The sequence below is a fragment of the Rissa tridactyla genome, chromosome 10 (assembly GCF_028500815.1).
Source record: "Rissa tridactyla isolate bRisTri1 chromosome 10, bRisTri1.patW.cur.20221130, whole genome shotgun sequence".
Lineage (NCBI taxonomy): Eukaryota > Metazoa > Chordata > Aves > Charadriiformes > Laridae > Rissa > Rissa tridactyla.
The window spans coordinates 11000235-11018305 of NC_071475.1; the positions used below are offsets into that span (position 1 = coordinate 11000235).

Consider the following 18071-nt stretch of genomic DNA (forward strand, 5'->3'; position numbering starts at 1 on the left):
CCATGGGTGATCCCAGCATGGCCAATGTGTACTACCTTGCAGGCTCAGAGCTGGAACAAGACATCCTGGCCTGAAAGACAAGTTTCTCATCTCTGGGTCACTCACAGGCAGCCTTGTGGTGTTTGCCACCTTCTGGTTTCCTCTCCTGGGCTCCTTCCAGCCATTGCCCATGAAATCTCCCCTTTTGGACAGGAGCATCAAGAGCAAGGTTGCCAACATGCAACCTTGGTACTGCAATATTGGTACTTCTCTAAGAAATGGTATGCAGGGCATGTTTTCTCCTTTTCTGACTCTTAGACTCTTTGGGTCATTTGTCTTTATTCCTACGTGCCCACTTGCCACTTTGTCGAGAGCAACCTATGGTAGAAAGTGGAATGATCCAAGCCTCTGTGGCCCAATCCATTGCACTGAGAGTTTAGTTGTGAGTCTCGGTATTGGGAGATTTAAGATCAAAAATCTAGCGGAGAGTGCAAACTGGAGCATTAAAGCTCAGCATTGCCCAGCCCAGGGTGTGTAAAAGCACTGCCTCCCAGGTGGCGGTGGTTATTGCTTTTTGGGTTTGGGTCCAGACCCACCTTGCAGCCTAGCACAGGTCTGGCAATTAAGGAGTAATGACTTTGTTCCTTTAGGTGGCTACAACTCACAATGCGACGTCACAATTAAAATGAGCAAACCTCTTTTACTCCCCACCGATGTCCTGGAAGGAGCACAGAAAGAAGGTAGGCTGGCTGCTTGCTGTAATTCCAAAGTTTGTTGTCCTTAGGTCACTGAGCCTTGTAAGATACCTGTACAAAGATCACTAACAGTTATACCTTCTTCTTACTTTCTGATTTTTTTAAAACATTAATTTTTCAGAAGTTGTGGGGGGGAAAGCAAATTCACATGATTTATTTTTTTCCATTAAATATCCATGTGTCAGGACTACAGATTTGAAACTCAGATTATTAAATGAGTGGCTTCAATGCTTTCAGCAATGCTGAGTATCCCGGCATCTTGTCCACGATTCTTGTTTGGGATTCCCCAGGCGCTTCTGCACTGAGATCAGCGGGGACTTGGGGAGAAGTTTTAGCGCCTGTACAAAGCAAACACTCTCTTTGGTGTTAGTCTATAAATATCAAATGTGAGCAAGGAACTGTATTTTTCTGTGTGCTTGATACCTGCATTCTGCACCCTCAGGCAGCTGAATTTACATGCTTTTGTTGTCATATGTGTAATGTGCAATATGTATTTCCTTTTTATTAATCAGACCTGCCATCAGAAAAGAGATAGAGGGAGTTTGAAAGCACAAGCAGGATAGATACTGTCATTTTGCAATCTTTTGTGCGCAGGTGGAGCTGGCTGTTTCCAGTGGAATAGGTGGCAATATTCTGCTGCTTGCAGAAATCTTACAAATGGAAATCAGGCAAAGGAGTTCCTGGCTATCCATGGGGTAATTCTCCTCTGGAAGTGTGCACTCAATTCCCATTTAGGCTAATTACACTTAAGAAGCCCTTTCCTATAACTAATGAACAATAGGCATAACCTGTTATTACATAACCATAGGCACGCACATTAATCCACTGTCGAATTGCACTACCCTGTTAAAATGCTTCCTCTACAAAATTCACTGGAGATTTTTAGAGGCATTTGCTGTAATTACCACTAGCATGGTTTCTAATTCATTTAATTTTCTTTTCTACCTAAACTGAGCATATAAGTGTGTTTTAAGAGATTGAATAAATAAATTTTTAATTATAAAATGATGTTATGTCATACATTATTAATAATAACCAACAATGTGTAATACATGTTTAGGTATGAATCCATTAGGAAGATGAACTAATGTATATATCAGTCCTAAAATAACATCCTAATTTGTCCTGTGTTTATGAATGGGGAAATCTGTGTTTAAAGCAATTAGAGGTTTATAAAAGCCTTGGATTGACAGTGGGTAAAGCATCAAGCATGCTTGGCACTTTGGAATTCTGTTGTTGTTTATGGCAAAGGAAAAAAACCCTTTTCTGCCCTTTATTGGTTTCAGCAGTTTGTGAAATCTTACAACCAGAACGGGACAGATATACGGACCTCCGGGGTGGGAGCAGTGTGATGCACGTGGTCCTGTTGGCAAACACTCTGGTTATTATTGTTATCTTTTTGAAAAACAAACAAACAAACCCCAAACAAACCCCAAACAATTCATTTGTACTCTGTCAGTTCACTTTCAGGCAGTTTTGTGGAATTTTGTCACTTATTTTCCTATTAGCGATAGCAGACTTCGGAAATCTCCATAGCAAGTTCCAGGCATTCACCAGTCTCGTGGCAGGACTCAAAAAGGCTGCAATCAATGTCACAGTCGCAGTTGCAGTCGTTGTTGGCGTGGTCTTCGCTGGAGGTCTGGTAGTATCTATTGGATGGACAACAGGTATCTGTCAGCCAATGTTCACAGGTATCAGGCAGCATTATAAGAAAGTCCCAAAATTGGCAGAACAAGCAGGCCAGGATAAGTGTTGCGCATTCATCTAAGAAAAAGGAAAAGCAGTGAGACATAAGAAAAAGGGCGTGCTTGATTAGCCAGGCTCAGGCTAGTCCGACTACACAGAAATGAGATGCGAGACAGCACACAGGGCAGGCTAAAAATACATTGACGGCAACTACTCCCGTAAAGTCAAACGAAAGGATTTGTTTGCTGTGTTGTTTGCCCTGGAAAAACAACGGCGGCGTGAAAATAATTTGAACGAAAATATTCAGTGGTAGTGAATTTCAGAGGAACAAGTATGCTGAACCAACTTTCCCTTTGAACGCGATGATCTCAAAGGTCTTTTCCAACCTAAACGATTCTATGATTCTATACACCTAAAGTGTTTGGGCTATATAATTCAGCACAGGAGTGCACATCCCGCAGCAGGGATGCTCTGCTGGAGGGGTTGCAGCCCCGCAGGCGTTTGGAAGTGCTACTGCTTTGTGGTGCCACATGCTCTACCTGACCATCGCACGAGACACTGGAATTTATTTTCTTTTTCACAAGAGTTTGCAATTAAAGATAAAAATCATGAGGCTGCTCCTGCTAATTCTAGGAAGGCAAAAAAAAAAAAAAAAAAAATCAATGAAAAAAAACCCCCAAAACCTTTCAGGGACGCTTTTGTCTGCATACAAAGAGTTCAGAACTGTATCCTTATTTAAAACAATTGATTTCTGGGCTGTATGTCTGTTACTGAATCAATCCTTGCTGGAAGTCGGTGCGCAAACACCCACAGCTTTTGTGGAGACAGAATCTGACCCTCGGGCTCTCCAGGTCTTACTTTTCTACATGGTCAGTCTGGATCCGTGGGATAGCGTGTCCCTGGCTCATGAATTCGATGTGGCATCTGGATAATGACTGAGATGCTCTTATGAACGAGACCAAATCCGCAGGGGGAAAAAAAAAAAAAAAAAGAGTACAGATTCATCATCTGCTTGTAGTTTGATTTCTGTAAGTAGTCTGTTTCAGTAAAAATGTTTAATGACATCTAGATTGCCAAACCAAAGACAGGGAGGAAAGGCATGTCCGGAGAAAGCATTTATGGAGGGCAGCGAGCTGATCAATTCTCAGCCCAGGGTCCTTCCGCTTCCCCACCGAAATGGGTTTCTCACCTTTTCATTCACATGCTTGTTAATTTTCAAAAGGAGACAAAATTTTGGAAAATAGCATCCACTAGGACATGTGTCTGGAGCCAGTGAATATTCCTGAAATCTTGGTCACCGAGACAAAAACTTTGTGTAATGTTTGTTCCCCTCAAAGATCAACTAATTAACTCCCCGCCATTCAATCTACAGCATCTGGGGAGGCTGCCTCCGGGTGCAGCAGGGCTCGGAGCAGGTGTGAGATCCTGACGGTGTGAATCCAGTTGGAGTGCAAAGACCCAGACCTTTCAAATCTTATTTTTTTTTCCCTCCTTGTTTTTGGAAAGGAAAAATGCCTTCAACAATATGAATGCCTTTTCATTGGTTCTTTCAGGAAAACATATGGTTATAACCACATTTCTTGCCCTAGGATGACTAACTGTGAACTCATTCAACTGCATTGGTTCTGTTGTGGCATTTTCTATCTCACGTAACATAAAGTTCACTGCCAGGAAGTTTCCAGAATTATGCTCTTTTTTCTTTTTTTTTTTTTAAGAAAGCTTTCTTGATGAAAAACAAAATTAAAAAATCATTCCAGCTTCTTTATTAAAAAAAAAAAGGCAGTTAAAGCAGGTAGCAAGAATAAATAGCATGTGATTGAACTTCTTTCTAAGTAGCATATCATCACCAATGTTATCAATTTTAATACATATTTAAATATGTCAAGATCTATTTAAGTTCAGACAAGCACAACTAACTTCTGAGTCAGTCCTGTAGAATAAGAATGACTAGATTTCAGTGATACTTAGTAAATTCGTGCTTATATTTTTTTCTGACTAAATGAACTGAAATAATTATAAAATTGAAACATTTTATAAGGTGACACTGCTGCATTTAATTGTATGAAATTTACACTGTAGAAAATGCAATCATTTTATCCAGTAGTCCTTGGTGTAATTAAGACTATTCTTTTTAGATATCTTCTGTTTATGAAATTTCCTTCCTATACATAGATGTGAGCGATGAAATTCAAAATTATATAACAATTAAGGACCTTTCAAATTTTTTTTTCCCCCTCTCCGAAGATCTGTTTTCTAATAACAGGGTTTTTTTTTTTTTTTCATGAATATGTTAACCACAAGGGTGCTTAAGTAACCTGGAGAGAATAGATACGATTCTTAGGGCTTCATCCAGGAAAGAGAGCACACAAAAAGCACAAGATTTTAATAATAAAGTAATGTTTCAGCACAGAGTCTGTGATGTGCAGTAAAGATGCTTTTAAATTCCCATCAGAGCACACACCATGAACTGTGATAATGGATGTAACACATTTCGAAAAATCTGCATGTGTGAGGCTTTTTTGTCCTGTTTTAAGTGGGGTAATGTATATAAATAATAGATATTAGCAATTAAACATCCATTCCTATGCATTCATTTATATATTTGGAAATAAATTAGCCACAAACTGCATAAAAGAAGATGCAATCTCCTGTTTTCTCCTCTGTTTTCCCTGCTGTTTGCGGAACGGCATTACTGCATTCATCTCAGTGAGAACGACGACCTCGGCTCTCATTCTCGACATTAGTCGATTAATTAGCACAAAAGTAGAACTTCTAATAATCTTGCTAGCCTGCCTTATCTCCAGGTTTTCCTGCTCTTGTTGGGTGGCTGTCAGCTCACTCTCTGCCCATGCAGAGGAAGTCCTGAGCAAACCTGGTCCAAAGCTCGCTGAAGCCACGGCGATCACCTTTGTTGAGACCTATGAGCTTTGGATCCGCTCCTCTCTGGGAGCAGGGAACAAAATAATTGCCGATTTCCTCAGCTACTCCTCTGCCTTCAGAGGTTCTCTGTGCACCAGCGAACAGGATTTGGCCTCGTGTGTGTGGAATAAGCAGTAACTTGTCAGAGTAGAGTGAGCGGAGTATGCAGTGACAACCACAAATCTGGCTTCCTTGGGTTTTCTTGGCTTCCATCCAGCCCTTAACATTATTAATTGAGCACAGATTGGTTTTTTTGTTAATTTCCTTCACTTTTTGCTTTTTTAAGGGGTATGAAATCTGTTGTTTGCATCACATGGTACACACCTGTGTGCCAGTAATGGTTGAGGGGCCTGATCAGATAGTCAGCAAACTGAGAAATTAGTGAGTGTCTGGACTAGAGGACAAGCCCCCTAAATGAAATAAATACTTCAGGTCCTTCATTGAAATTAAATGTGTTCTAATAGATGTATCGGACAGATCCCTTTTATTACAGGATCAGTGATACAATAGAGATGGCAATGGTTCCTGGAGAGCACGGTGGTTTACTGTGTTGATCTGTATTTAGAAATTCTTAATTTAGGAATTGTTAAATGGTATACACGATAGATCTCAACTCCATTTGGTATAACACGCTAAGCCCATTATTGCCAAAAGCACACATAAGAAACTTCAGAAATGCTTCACAGAAGCCCTTTTCTTTCACATCCGCTGGAATAACCAGGAATAGCTGCTTCTCAGCATAATTCCACTAAAATCAGGGATGTTATATTATTTAGATCAGTGGGAGCCATGCCCCTTGGTCTGTAATGAGTGTCCACCACCAATACTATCCATTAACTCTTGGTTATACTATTGCCTCTGAAACTCTTAAAAAATAATGCAGGTATTTGGCTCTTAAACTTGTGCTTTTACACAATATAAAGGATCAGCTCCTTTTTGGAAAAGGTAAGACAGCTCTGATTATTAGCCCCAGAGCAAGCTCTGTTTTAGCAATGTTCATTTGTGAAAATGCACTTGAACTATTGCTGCAATTTTGGTTTGTAACTACCTTTCAGAGTGCTTTGTTTTCAAATACACTTTTTCAAAACACAGAGCATACTGAACTAACCAGAAGCCCTACCCACGTGTATCCACCTGGCCCAGCCATCAGAGACAGTTCTCTGCAGAAGCAGGGTAGAAGAGAGCTCCTCATCCTCAGCCAGGTGGGTTTTGCAGTGTAGACAGCAGAGGGAGGGTTTGGTGATGGGTCAGCAGAATGGCAGGGCTGGATGCAATGGTCCATGCATGGCTTGCATATATGAGTCCATGGAAGTCATATGCCAACCACCAAACACAGCATCTGTTCAGCAACCACAGCAGCTGCGGCAGTACCAATGTCAAAAGCAACCCCCTCTGCTGTTGGGGAGAAAGGTGTCCATAGAATCATAGAATGGTTCAGGTTGGAAGGGCCCTTAAAGATCACCTAGTTCCAACCCCCCTGCCATGGGCAGGGACGCCTCCCACCAGACCAGGCTGCTCGAAGCCCCATCCAGCCTGGCCTTGAACACCTCCAGGGATGGGGCAGCCACAACTTCTCTGGGCAACCCGTCCCAGTGCCTCACCACCCTCACAGTAAAGAATTTCTTCCTAATATCCAATCTAAATCTACCCTCTTTCAGTTTAAAACCATTACCCCTCATCCTATCATTACACTCCCTGATAAAGAGTCCCTCCCCATCCTGCCTGTAGGCCCCCTTTAGGTACTGCGAGATACTCTGTTTGTCTGATACCGACACTCATACCTCTGTGCAGGTATGACACTCATTACAAAAGTACAAATGCTCTGTTGTGTATTAGGCTCTAGGCTCCTCTTCTATGACTTTAGTATCACTGACAATTTAAGATCACCTTCTACAGGTTCTCATCTATCACAAAAATGTCTGCAGGGCAACTTAATGCTGCTTTTGGCTATGTTCTTGAACCTCCTGTTCAACGTGTAAGCAAGTTAGATACACACAGTCCTCTTGCAATGGGCATTATTTACAAATCAGCTTAAATGTGATCTGTTTTATAAAACATACCGTCACTGTCTCTCTGATGTACTGATGCGTCATCTTCAATGTAAGTGAATTCTCTGCATTTCTCCAGGGAAGCGATGGATGATGTGCTCGCATCTGAGAATTTCTTCCCATTTTTGGTACCTTTTGATGAAGCGTTTGTGATGCTGAATTCTGCGACAGAACTCATAACGATACCTTTCATAGGCTTTTCATCTGTATGTTTTTCATTTGTAAGCTGGTTATCTGGTGGGATTAGGAAAAAAAAAAAAAAGACTTGTTTGCGATACTAAGACAGAGATCTGAAAGAATAACATATGCAGAATTTCCAAGCCTACAGTTGTTTACTTCCAAGGCCTAACCCTACTTACCTAATGATTTCTGTCTCTTTATGCAAGTCGAGTTTACTCATAGTGTAAGTATTTGTGAACTTGCATTCCAAGGTTTTCTCTTAAACCCAGTGGATTTAGAGACTAAGTAATAATTCGCTCCCACTGGGTGGGATCAGGTTAGGAGAGAGAACAGAACTATTGCCGCAGTCGACATCTATTTTGAGTGTGATAGCCTAAATTCAATTTGTGATATAAAAGAAGGCAAAAGAATTATCACGTTTTTTCAATGGCAGCTCCGTTTCCCTAAATTTTCAGCCAACGATGTGTGTGTAGGTGGTACCTAGATGCAGATGTGCCAGCTCGCCATGGCACATAGTCTTGTAGCAAAGAAAGCCAGATGGTCTTTGTTTAACATCCAGATTCATTATTTCATAACTTCATCCACACTTGTGTTGTTGGCCTGGAAGTCAACTAGGAGATGGGACACTTCACATGCTGTCAGTATGCCAGAGAGGCAGCTGAAAAACCAGAGGGAGAGCTTAATTTTAAGCCCAAACTAGGGGAAGGGTTAAGAAGAGTTCTGAGCTCAATTTATTCTTGAAGAACTTCTCAGGCACAGATAAACATGGGTTGATATATAGTTTCACTTACTCTCCGAAGTGATCAAGAGGCCAAGAAACACAGTCATTCTCTCTATGGTTGGGATGATAAAACCTCATCAATTCTTATCTACAGCTGATTAACTCCTGTGCCTCACATCAAGCACAGCCTCACTTTTTATCTTACTTAAATCTTGTGATATGCCTGCTCTTGAGCTATATACAGAAAATCAATCTTTACAAACACCTCAGTTTTGCAAACATTGCTTTCTGAGAGGAACAGTAAGTCTGCGCTCTGCTGCAAGGAGCCAGAAGAGAGACCCCACGTATGTCTTGTTTTTCAGGTACCTTTGGCCCCTGACATATATTAAAGAAAAGCCAAGAAAAGATTGATAGAGAGTGAAACCTTGATGAGACTGCAGTTGTGTCCCACAATATCCTTGCAGCCAAAAGGAGGACACGTGGATGGGATGGATGGCTTGCAAGGTAGGTGAAAAACCACTGGGACCATTGGGCTTGAAGTAGCAGGAAGCAAGGATTTGAGGTCTAACTGGTACCTGAAGCAAGTCCGGTGAAAGCCACCAAGGTGGTGAGGGGTCTGGAGCATCTGATGTATGAGGAGAGGCTGAGGGAAGTAGGCTTGGTTGGCCTGGAGAAGAGAAGGCAAAGAATGGTGCTGGATGCTGTCTTCCACTTCATAATCAGGGTAATGCAGAAGCCAGACCTTGACTCCTCCCAGCAGTGCACAGAGGTAAAGGGACAAGAGGCCACTGTCCCAAGCTGCAGCAAGGGCAATTGGGATTGCATATGGGAACAAAATCTTCATCGTGGGAGGTGTAAAGCACCATGGCAGACCCCAGCGAGGATGGGGAATTGTGGAGAGCTCAGCTGGGCACGGACCCCAAGAACCTGCTCTTACTGCAGTTAACCCTGGTTTGAGGCAAAGGCCAGACGAGGTGACTTCTAGGAGTCCCTTCCAGACTAATTTTTCTATGATTTCTATGATTCTATTTACTTACTGAATGAGCGAGCAATTCATTTAAATTTTTACTCATAGTCACATTTCATGCCATTTTAGATGATCTTCACGTGGTGAAATACGTAGAAAGCAGAAAAGCTGGGTAGAGGTTAGCAGTGTAAGACTTTGGGAGAGGATAAGAAGAAAAACTAACTTTTTTAACTTTAAATTTTAACTTTAAATCACTGCTTTAAAAATGTATGTTGGCAGATGTTTGGGTTTGATGTTGAACTTGTAATAATGACAAACTCTACTATGAAGGAAATGTGGATTTTCCCTGTCCTGAAGAGTTTACAGGTTGGCCTTAGGCAGGGAGCAACCGGTGGGATAGAGAGAAGTGGAGGGAAGGAGACAGTAAGACAGCAGTGGCACAGAGAGGAGTCTCAGAAACCTACAACTGTCAGGTTTTGTGAGTGTTATGATGAAGGAAAGCCACAGGCGAGACCTGGGAAGGGCAGGAGAAGCAGTGGCTCCTCCGGGTGTGAATCAGCAGTGCAAAGCACAGTGGTGCTCGCCTGCAGGTCGTACACTTGGTTGTAGGAAACCAGCGTCCTGGGCAAAGCATGTCTGATTTTGCCCATCTTTGATAATTTATTTGTGGTTTTTCCCCCAGAGTAAGCAAGTATACCTTTTCTTTTTTTTTTTTTTTTTTTTTTTTTCCTCTGGTGACTTCTTGGCCAGCCTCTTCAGTCCAAAATGTGAAAATTCATGCATTTTGAATGCAGGTACTTCCATGTACAGTAACCACTGTTTTCCAGTGTTTACAAATCAATGACATACCATAATTTTTCCTGCACTTTCATTCAATAACATACTGTCTCCAGGAAAAGTTGTGCTAATTGAAGTAGCAGAGGTCTGGAGGAAGCAATGTCCCGCTTATGCATTGGATTTATTGGATAATAATTGATCTGTGAGTCCAAAAGACACATGCCCCACCTATTATTCAGGTGCCAATCTTACAAATGGATCTTGTTTGTCCAGGCTGAGAGTTGCACTCAGGCTGAGCAGTTGAATACACATGGATCAGACTGAAAGGCCTAGGCAAGAATGACGATTTCTATCATTTTCCACTTTCAAAATTGGCCCAAAAGTCTAAACCGGATATATTTTAAATTGCAATATATCTGTTGAGTTCCCCATTTCTGCAACAGTACAATGGCCCACAGAATGCATTTAAGCATTCAACAAACGAGACTGAAAGAAATCAGACGCAAGTAATCAGTAAATGCCAGACTAACATTTACTGTATCCACCGACTTCTACTATTCATGCTTCGAGTCAATTTTTATTCTTGAAGTGCTGTTGAAGAGAAATCAAAACCAGAAATAGAAAGGCATAGACATAACCTGAATTTTTCAATGCAGCACCATCAAACAAAAGGGTAACAAAAGCTGTCATTCAAGGACTCTTCTGTTTGTTAAAGCATACTACATCTTTGAAAATACAATACATTTTAGTGTCAGACTCTTAGTTTGAAAAGCTCCCTTTAAGTAATGTTATACTTGTCTTGTACAGCTAGATCAAGTCTTCATGCAATCACTGTAACAAGCAACTTGCTATGACAAGCGAGATCCTTGCTTCCAGAAAACAGTGCGATAGAGGCTAAAGCAGTGTACAATTATAGGTCTCCATTTCATTTTTATGCAATTACCTTCAGTTCAGCTGTGAGTCCATCTACATTATGTCTTTTATCAATTTAATGTTTGCCCAAAGTGTCTAAAGAAATAAAGATTATGCTCAGCCAGCATGAAAAAAAAAAGTGTTTAGCACTTTTTTTTTCTTTTATAGTTTGTTGCTGTGTGGAACAGTAGTAGGTTGAGAGTTTGGAACAACTAAGCGGAGCCAAATAGGCTTTAAAAATATATTATGTACAACTGATATTATTTATGATTACTGTTAAATGAGAATGTGAAAAAAAATTAAATTACAATTAGAGATGGGCAGAGGGTCAAACTTCTTTATTGTCTTTTAAGAGCCTGCGTTCAGCTTCAGATATTCACAAATGTCTGTGTTTTTAATGTGTATAAATCATCCACTGAAGTGAATTGAAAGGGAAAAATAAGTATATCGTGATGAAGAAAGCTCAGATTATTCAGTGTTAGACTGCGAGGCAGAGGGAGCTAGAGGTGAACCCCCACAATCTGTCATTTTTAAATAGTATCATGAAGTAGCGACTTTCTTCCTCATACAGGGAAGCTGGGGCTTGCCTTGGCTGCTGCAGTAGAAGACTAGGATTGTTCACCCATGTTTGTTTTGAAGATAGAGACAGTCTCAATACTCACACGAAATTTTTATTTTTGTTAAGGTGGGTGATTTGAGCGGCTGACTACAGCGTCTAAATTCATAAAGGCACAAACTAAATCACTTCCTTTCCACTGATGCCAGCCACCGATGCCCCTGGTTTAGTGAGGCGCAGCGATACCAAGACTGGCATCTAGGGTAGGTCCCCTGATATCTGTTTCTCTTCATTGGCTTAGGCACAAACTGGGGTCTTGCAGCCCTGGAGAACAGGAGGGTGGCGTTTCCTAGAACACTTTTGAAATTAGCTTTTACACAGTGGTATATAAGGGCTGTAAGTCTGGTTTTGGCAAGGGACAGCGGGGATAAGAGATGCTCTATTCTGGTGGATGACTGCAGCAACATGGGTAATGCCAAAGACCTGTTAGGAGCAACTGGTTAGGGGGAGCTGCCACCAAAAGTGGAGGAAAAGAACTGACCTATCACCCTGTGTAGGGCTCATACGCATCTTACAAGCAAAGGACAAGGGAGCCTGCGGCTCTACTCACTGGTGCCATTTGTTCCCAATCCATCCTGGCAGTGGCCCTTTGCCTCACACCCCTGTGACAAGGAGTCCCAAGGATTAATGGTGAACTATGTAGAAAACTCTAGCAGTTTAGGATGTGTAACTTTTTAATTTCACCGTGAGGCATCTTCGTGTATCAGTGCAGCAAAAGAACCAAAGGAACGCCTGGCTGATCTGCCTGCCATTCGTTATTCCATGCACCGCTATCGCTACCTGTCTATTTAATATATCACATGCTTGTCACTGAAAGAGCTGTGTGCCATGTCCATTCAGTCCTGAGATGAAGCAGGCAGAGCTACATCAGACCTGATGGATGATAACTTGTAAGTATGAAGGCTTGAACTGAACTCACTTGGTTTGAAAAGACTCATAGTAAAATGAAACCCAAGCCCCAGGTTTCAATGGCTATGCTTCAGAAAAGGAAAAGTAAAAAGTAAAACAAAATACTTTTTCTTGGCAGTCCAAAGGACACAATTTGTCTGCCGGTAGCAGTGGGAAGGGATGCCAGGGGTATCTCTGCACGACGTGACACATGCACGGGGCCAGCAGCTTACCCGGATGGTCCTCGCTGCTCAGCGTCACCCCAGGAAGCGCCGGGAGAGGCAGGGAGCTGGTGCAGCTGTCTTGGTGGAAGAACAAAACAACATTGCAGAAGGACACTGTAAATAGATGTGGTTTGGCACGGGTATCACACCCAGCCACTTAGTGACAGTCACTGACTTCAGGAGTTCTTGCTTTGGGGGCAAATAGAAGCAAGTGCGCTCCCTTGCAGGGGGAGGCTACATGGGATGGTGCGCTGTTTCTGCCACCCTCTGTCTCATTGCTGAAAAGGAACCCCAAAATCAAACAAATTGCTAAGAGAGAAAGTTTCATCTGGGAAGACAGTAAGAAGTTCACTGGCAAACACAGAAGTTCCTGTTTCAGGTAGGTACAGAAAATTTGAGGGTTGGGAGGTCTGCAATGAAATGTGGGGCATCACCTTAGATGAGAAACCTTAGATGAGAAACCTTAGATGAGATTCCCAGATCATCAGCAAAGGAGGAAAGAGGAAATTGCAGCCCAAGCTCCAACCTCTATTTCTTAGCCATCTTGGGGGACAAGATGCCCACAGTCCTCGTGGTGCCAAGCCCATGTCCCCACATGGGTGCCGAGCTCCTCCACCTCTGCTGTGTTTGCCAGGCCACCTACTCCATGCATAGGACTTGGAGGCTTAACTCTTCCATCTTTCTCTCTCCCAGGGTCAGGAAGGCAAAGTAGGGGAGGGGGTGTGGGACCATCCCTACAGTGAGCGCAGCAGATGGAACAAACTCCATAGGAACTGCCCTCATCCACGTAGGAGAGGCCAGAGGGAGGTTGAGCGTCACAGCCAACCTGAAGCAAGCTGCTCTAGACTAATATATCATGGGCGCTTTCATAGTTTTGTGCCCATTACATTTTGCTGAGCTCAGGCATAAGGATACAGGGGATTTAGAGACTGTTTATTTTTGTCGTAAGGAAACAGGAAATAGTACACAAGGCTATAAATATACATTGGGCTCCATATGACATCATGAACTTGTGCAAGTGCTTCTCTTCTGATTTATGATGATGGACTGGTAATTCACAGGAGCTTTGGGTTTACTTTATTTTGCTGTTGCAGTAACAAAGCTAATGGTGCAATCCCGGGAGGGGGTATTCTATCAATAGTGAATTTTTGACCTCATTGCATACATTTTAACTTCATGAATTAGTGACCCAGCTGACTGTAAAGCCTTCTATAGGCTTATTATAAATCTATCACAGGACTGGCAAAATATTTTGGCCCAGATCCTAAACTCTGACAGGCATGTGTTGATGGACTGCATAGCAAGCACTTCCACTAATATTTCTCACTAATTACACCATATATTAAGAAAAATGAATGAAGCCAATGTTTATATGCAGCTTTAACTGCTTTTGATATAAGAAAGCAACACAATCCCTAATAAATTTTCACCTTCAACATTTCTATTCATTATAATTTTTACCATGATGAATGAAGTTAGAACTGGAGAGGGAGGGGGTTCATCTTGAAATCTGTTCAGTGAATGACTGAATTTACTTCCCTTCCCCAACTTGTGTTGAGGAAGGAGGGAACAGATGGACACAGGAAGAAGAGGGAGGCGAGTGCGGAACGAAGGAGATGGGTGAGGAACAGATGGAGTCGAGGGAAAGCGAAGAGGAGAGTCAGCAAGGATGGTAGGAAAGTTTTCCACTTGACCTTGAGTTGAAATGAAGATCTGCATACACCATGGGGCAGCTAGATTTTAGGATGCATCCTTTTTTTTTCCTCTATGGCACTTATGTCTCAAAGTCCTGTGGGCCATCCCAGCAGTTCAGTCCACCCCAGGGGATCTGCAGAACCAGAACCTAGATTTTCTTGAGGGGATGGCTGCTGCAGAAGGGCGTCTGCGCTGTGTTCAAGTCCCGTAACGGTAATAGCATGGGAGAAATGTGTGCAAATGCCGTACCCAAAATGGGTTGGGATGCGGTAAGTCTCCCAGCCAACCCAGAAATTGGAGCTTATGATTTTGAAGAGGTATCCTACGCCCTGTTTGTTAGGAGCCAATGGCCAAAATACTCAAAGTGATTTATGATTTTACCTGCTTAAAGTAAGACATTTGAGATGGCCTGATTTTCAGAATATGCTGAGCATCTGCGCTTTGAGGTGTATTGAATTATATAGCTCAAATCACTAGTAAGTCCTGGAAAATCTTGATTATATTCTTAATTCTACTAAATTGCCTGCATATAGTCCATTGGTTCTGGCTTTGCTAGCTGAAGAATGGAAGAGGTGAAAGTTAAATATTGGCCATGTGTGTCATTCCCTTTGAAGAAAATGGGAGCCATGTGCACTCACCTAACAGCAAAGTTTGGCCCCAACTATGATTTCACAGCTGGGCCCTAACTTCAGGAATGCCAAAGCACTAAATGACTCAATTGGAGTAATCTGATCAATGCTGTATTTTCACTGTGGATTTAAATTGCATACACAGCGAGAGCAGAGTTCGTTTTCTTCTCTCTCAAAATCAGTTTTCTCTGCAGATTTGATAGCATAAATACGAAGTTTTGCTCTCATCACACAAATAAGTGAAATGGCAGAAAACGTATGTCAAATAAAATGCACAACATTATGTCCTTTTTACTTTTTGGAGGCTGTTTAAGAAAATGGCTTCATTAATTTTGACTGAATAAAAGGTTCCTTTAAGGGGTTTCAATAGGTGACATGAAAAATGTTAATACGAATGATCAAGACAATGGAGGTTAAAACTGTTTTGAAAATATGTTTCTTTTATAGATCTCAGCTGTTGGAAGAGTTACAGAATAAATATACGGTAGTGCTGACATTCAGTGCTGTTTCATCTTAGCAAAAGAGTTTTTAATAAAGAAAATTCTTTTCAAGGAATGCTTTCTGCAGCCAGTCTTCAAAAAGAGGTTTTCCCCCCTCCTAGTTTAATAAAATTAAAGTAATTTATGTCATATTGATATGTCGATATGTTTTTCAATAAACTTTTTCACAGAGATTTTTTTTAAATTCTCTTCACTTTAAAAATTATAATTATATGTCTTCCTCCCACTTTGAAAATGGCACAAGGTGCTCATTTGCAGAGCTCTACTGTTCAAATCTTCACTGAGAATAGAAATGTCATGACTCAGTTAACAATGCCTTATTATTCACATTGATCTTTTTTTATAGTGTTCTTTATCTCAAAAACATTGTAAATCAGATATCTTCCTCCCACTCTTTTGTTCATTTGCAAATTTTTATTATTCTAGTTTAAAAAAGCAATGGAGTGTCAAGAGTCAGTGTATATTGTTTATGTTCTTTTTTGCTTTAAAATTACTTTTAACTATAAAAAGTAAGATGTACAGCAGGAAAAAAAAAGCTGGATTTAAAGATGCTTAAAAAAGAACTGAAGGGATCAGTGAGAATTTTATGTTGTTCGCTTACACGTTAGAGTTGTAACGGACTTTGCAAGAAGGGGAACCAAACATTTTATGAAAAGGTTTTTATGTGCTAATTCCACAGTCCCTATGGCATCAGACATCACCATCTGCATTAGACACCGGACGTAATTCATGCTCTCAACGAACACAACGGCAAAATTCACAACTGCTTTTGTAGCGTGTTCACTGGCTGGTTTACAGGTGCCTGCCCAGAGACCTGCACTCTCCATCGCTCTGTGTCAGAGCTTGGCGCCGGGTCCTCAGGAGCCCTCGGCTGATAAAATCCAAGATAAATCACCGGGTTTTTGCAGGAACTTCACAGCTTTGGTATCAAGTGTTAACTGCAGCAGAAACGTAACCTCAGCTGGTCAACAGGCAATGCAGTCACTGAAACCCGTGTGCCAGGCTGTGGGATACAGCCGTGCGTCCTCCAGGAGATCTATGCCAGATCTCCCAGGGTTTGTTTCTAGATTGGATCTTCCAAATTCTCCTTCAGCCACTGTTTTCTTTCCTACCGAGTTTTTCTGTAGGTCTGTATTTATGTCCTGGCTGTTGTGACTGCATGAAATGGCCTCCATGAAATAAATCCATTATAGTAATTGGGGTTAGTCCAGAGAGCAGCAGCATCTCGTGGCATTTCATGTACTGCTTGCTGATAGGTTTTTCCTTTTTTCTTTTGCCTGTTTTGAACTAATTTACTCCAGTTTATGATCAGGGCATCCTGGCACCCTGTTGTTGCTCCAGCAGTTCTTGAAAGAGATCATCCCCTCTGAGGGTCTCCGAGAAGGCTATTTCTGAAGTTGAATTTAAGCCCTAGACTGGGTTTTTGGATCTTGTAGGTGGTGTGCGGTTCTATCACGTGAAACAGTCCTAAAAAGCTTTTGTAAAGAAAAATAAAACCTTCTTTCCATATTCTTTTGTTGCTTGCTTTCTTTCTGTTTCAAGGTTCCGCTCTCCTGACATTTTGCTAAAAGGGATAATTAAACAAACTCGGAGCAAGTAGGTCTCAAATTGAACCCACACAGAAAACACAGAGCCCCGTCCTTCCCCCTCCAAGTGGAGGGCTAAGCATCTATCTGTTTTTATTAATGCTAGTACTCACCCCAGCCACCACAGGGCCCTGCCAGTCCCTGACACCTCCCTGGGCCACAGGGATTTGGGATGAGCAGCCCCATTCAGAGCCCCCGAGGCCACCCAGCTGATGGGGCTGCATGGACACCCCCCCACGGGTGCTGGGGCAGCGACATCCCAGCGCTTGCGGGCAGCTGCTTGTTGTATTGCAGGGATAATTCGAAACTCTCAATTCCCTTTATTCCTCACTGCAGAGTGGGAAGCTGGAGATTTTGATGCAGTATCTTATCTGAATTTTTCACGTTGTTTTCAAATTAAAGAAAAACTAAACCTTATTATTATTGTTATTATAGTCCTTGCCTTGACAGCGCTGCGGCATTAATTCAGTCTTCCTTCCTTGCTCTCACCCCATCATTGAGGTTAAGACTGTCTGCCAATATGATCAAGTTTCAGAAACAAAATTCTAACCAGAACAGTGTAGCCAGAAGTGGACAGGCCTTTATTTAATACGTTTGCACAGTAACTAAAGGTAGGTCTCACCCACGGACATGCTTGTGTAATTGCTCGCTCTGTTTAGTTTGGGAAATTTATAGATAATGTAAACCAGAAAATACTGAGTTTATTACAAAAGATTTTTTTTTTCCACATAAAACTCTGTGTCATTGAATTTAGAAAGCACACAAAATTCTCAGTTTTATTTTTGGTAAGCACTATCTATTGAAAAGTGAAAATATCAGAGGGATCTCTAGGCAGAATTTGTGAGCTTCCCAATGAAAAGACAGCACAGTGCCTTCCTTTCACGTCCCAAGGTCTTTGGCAACTGTGCCACTTTCTGAATGACACTGAAGGTATGTGCCAAGAGTTCATTCCCAAAGCAGGTATTATACGTGGTTATGGTCACAAAGAT

General features: G+C 41.8%; 1 protein-coding gene across 1 annotated transcript in view; it reads right to left on the reverse strand.

The window, feature by feature from the left end:
- Positions 1 to 2238: 2238 nt before the first annotated feature.
- The window catches only part of MDFIC2 (MyoD family inhibitor domain containing 2), a 47214-nt gene continuing 31381 nt past the window's right edge, over positions 2239 to 18071 (reverse strand). Inside the window, exons 3-5 of the mRNA XM_054216716.1 lie at positions 12682 to 12750; positions 7400 to 7621; positions 2239 to 2498 (exon numbers count right to left, since the gene is read on the reverse strand). Coding sequence (XP_054072691.1) covers positions 2239 to 2498; positions 7400 to 7621; positions 12682 to 12750 — 551 coding nt within the window. The remainder of the gene's footprint in view (positions 2499 to 7399; positions 7622 to 12681; positions 12751 to 18071) is intronic.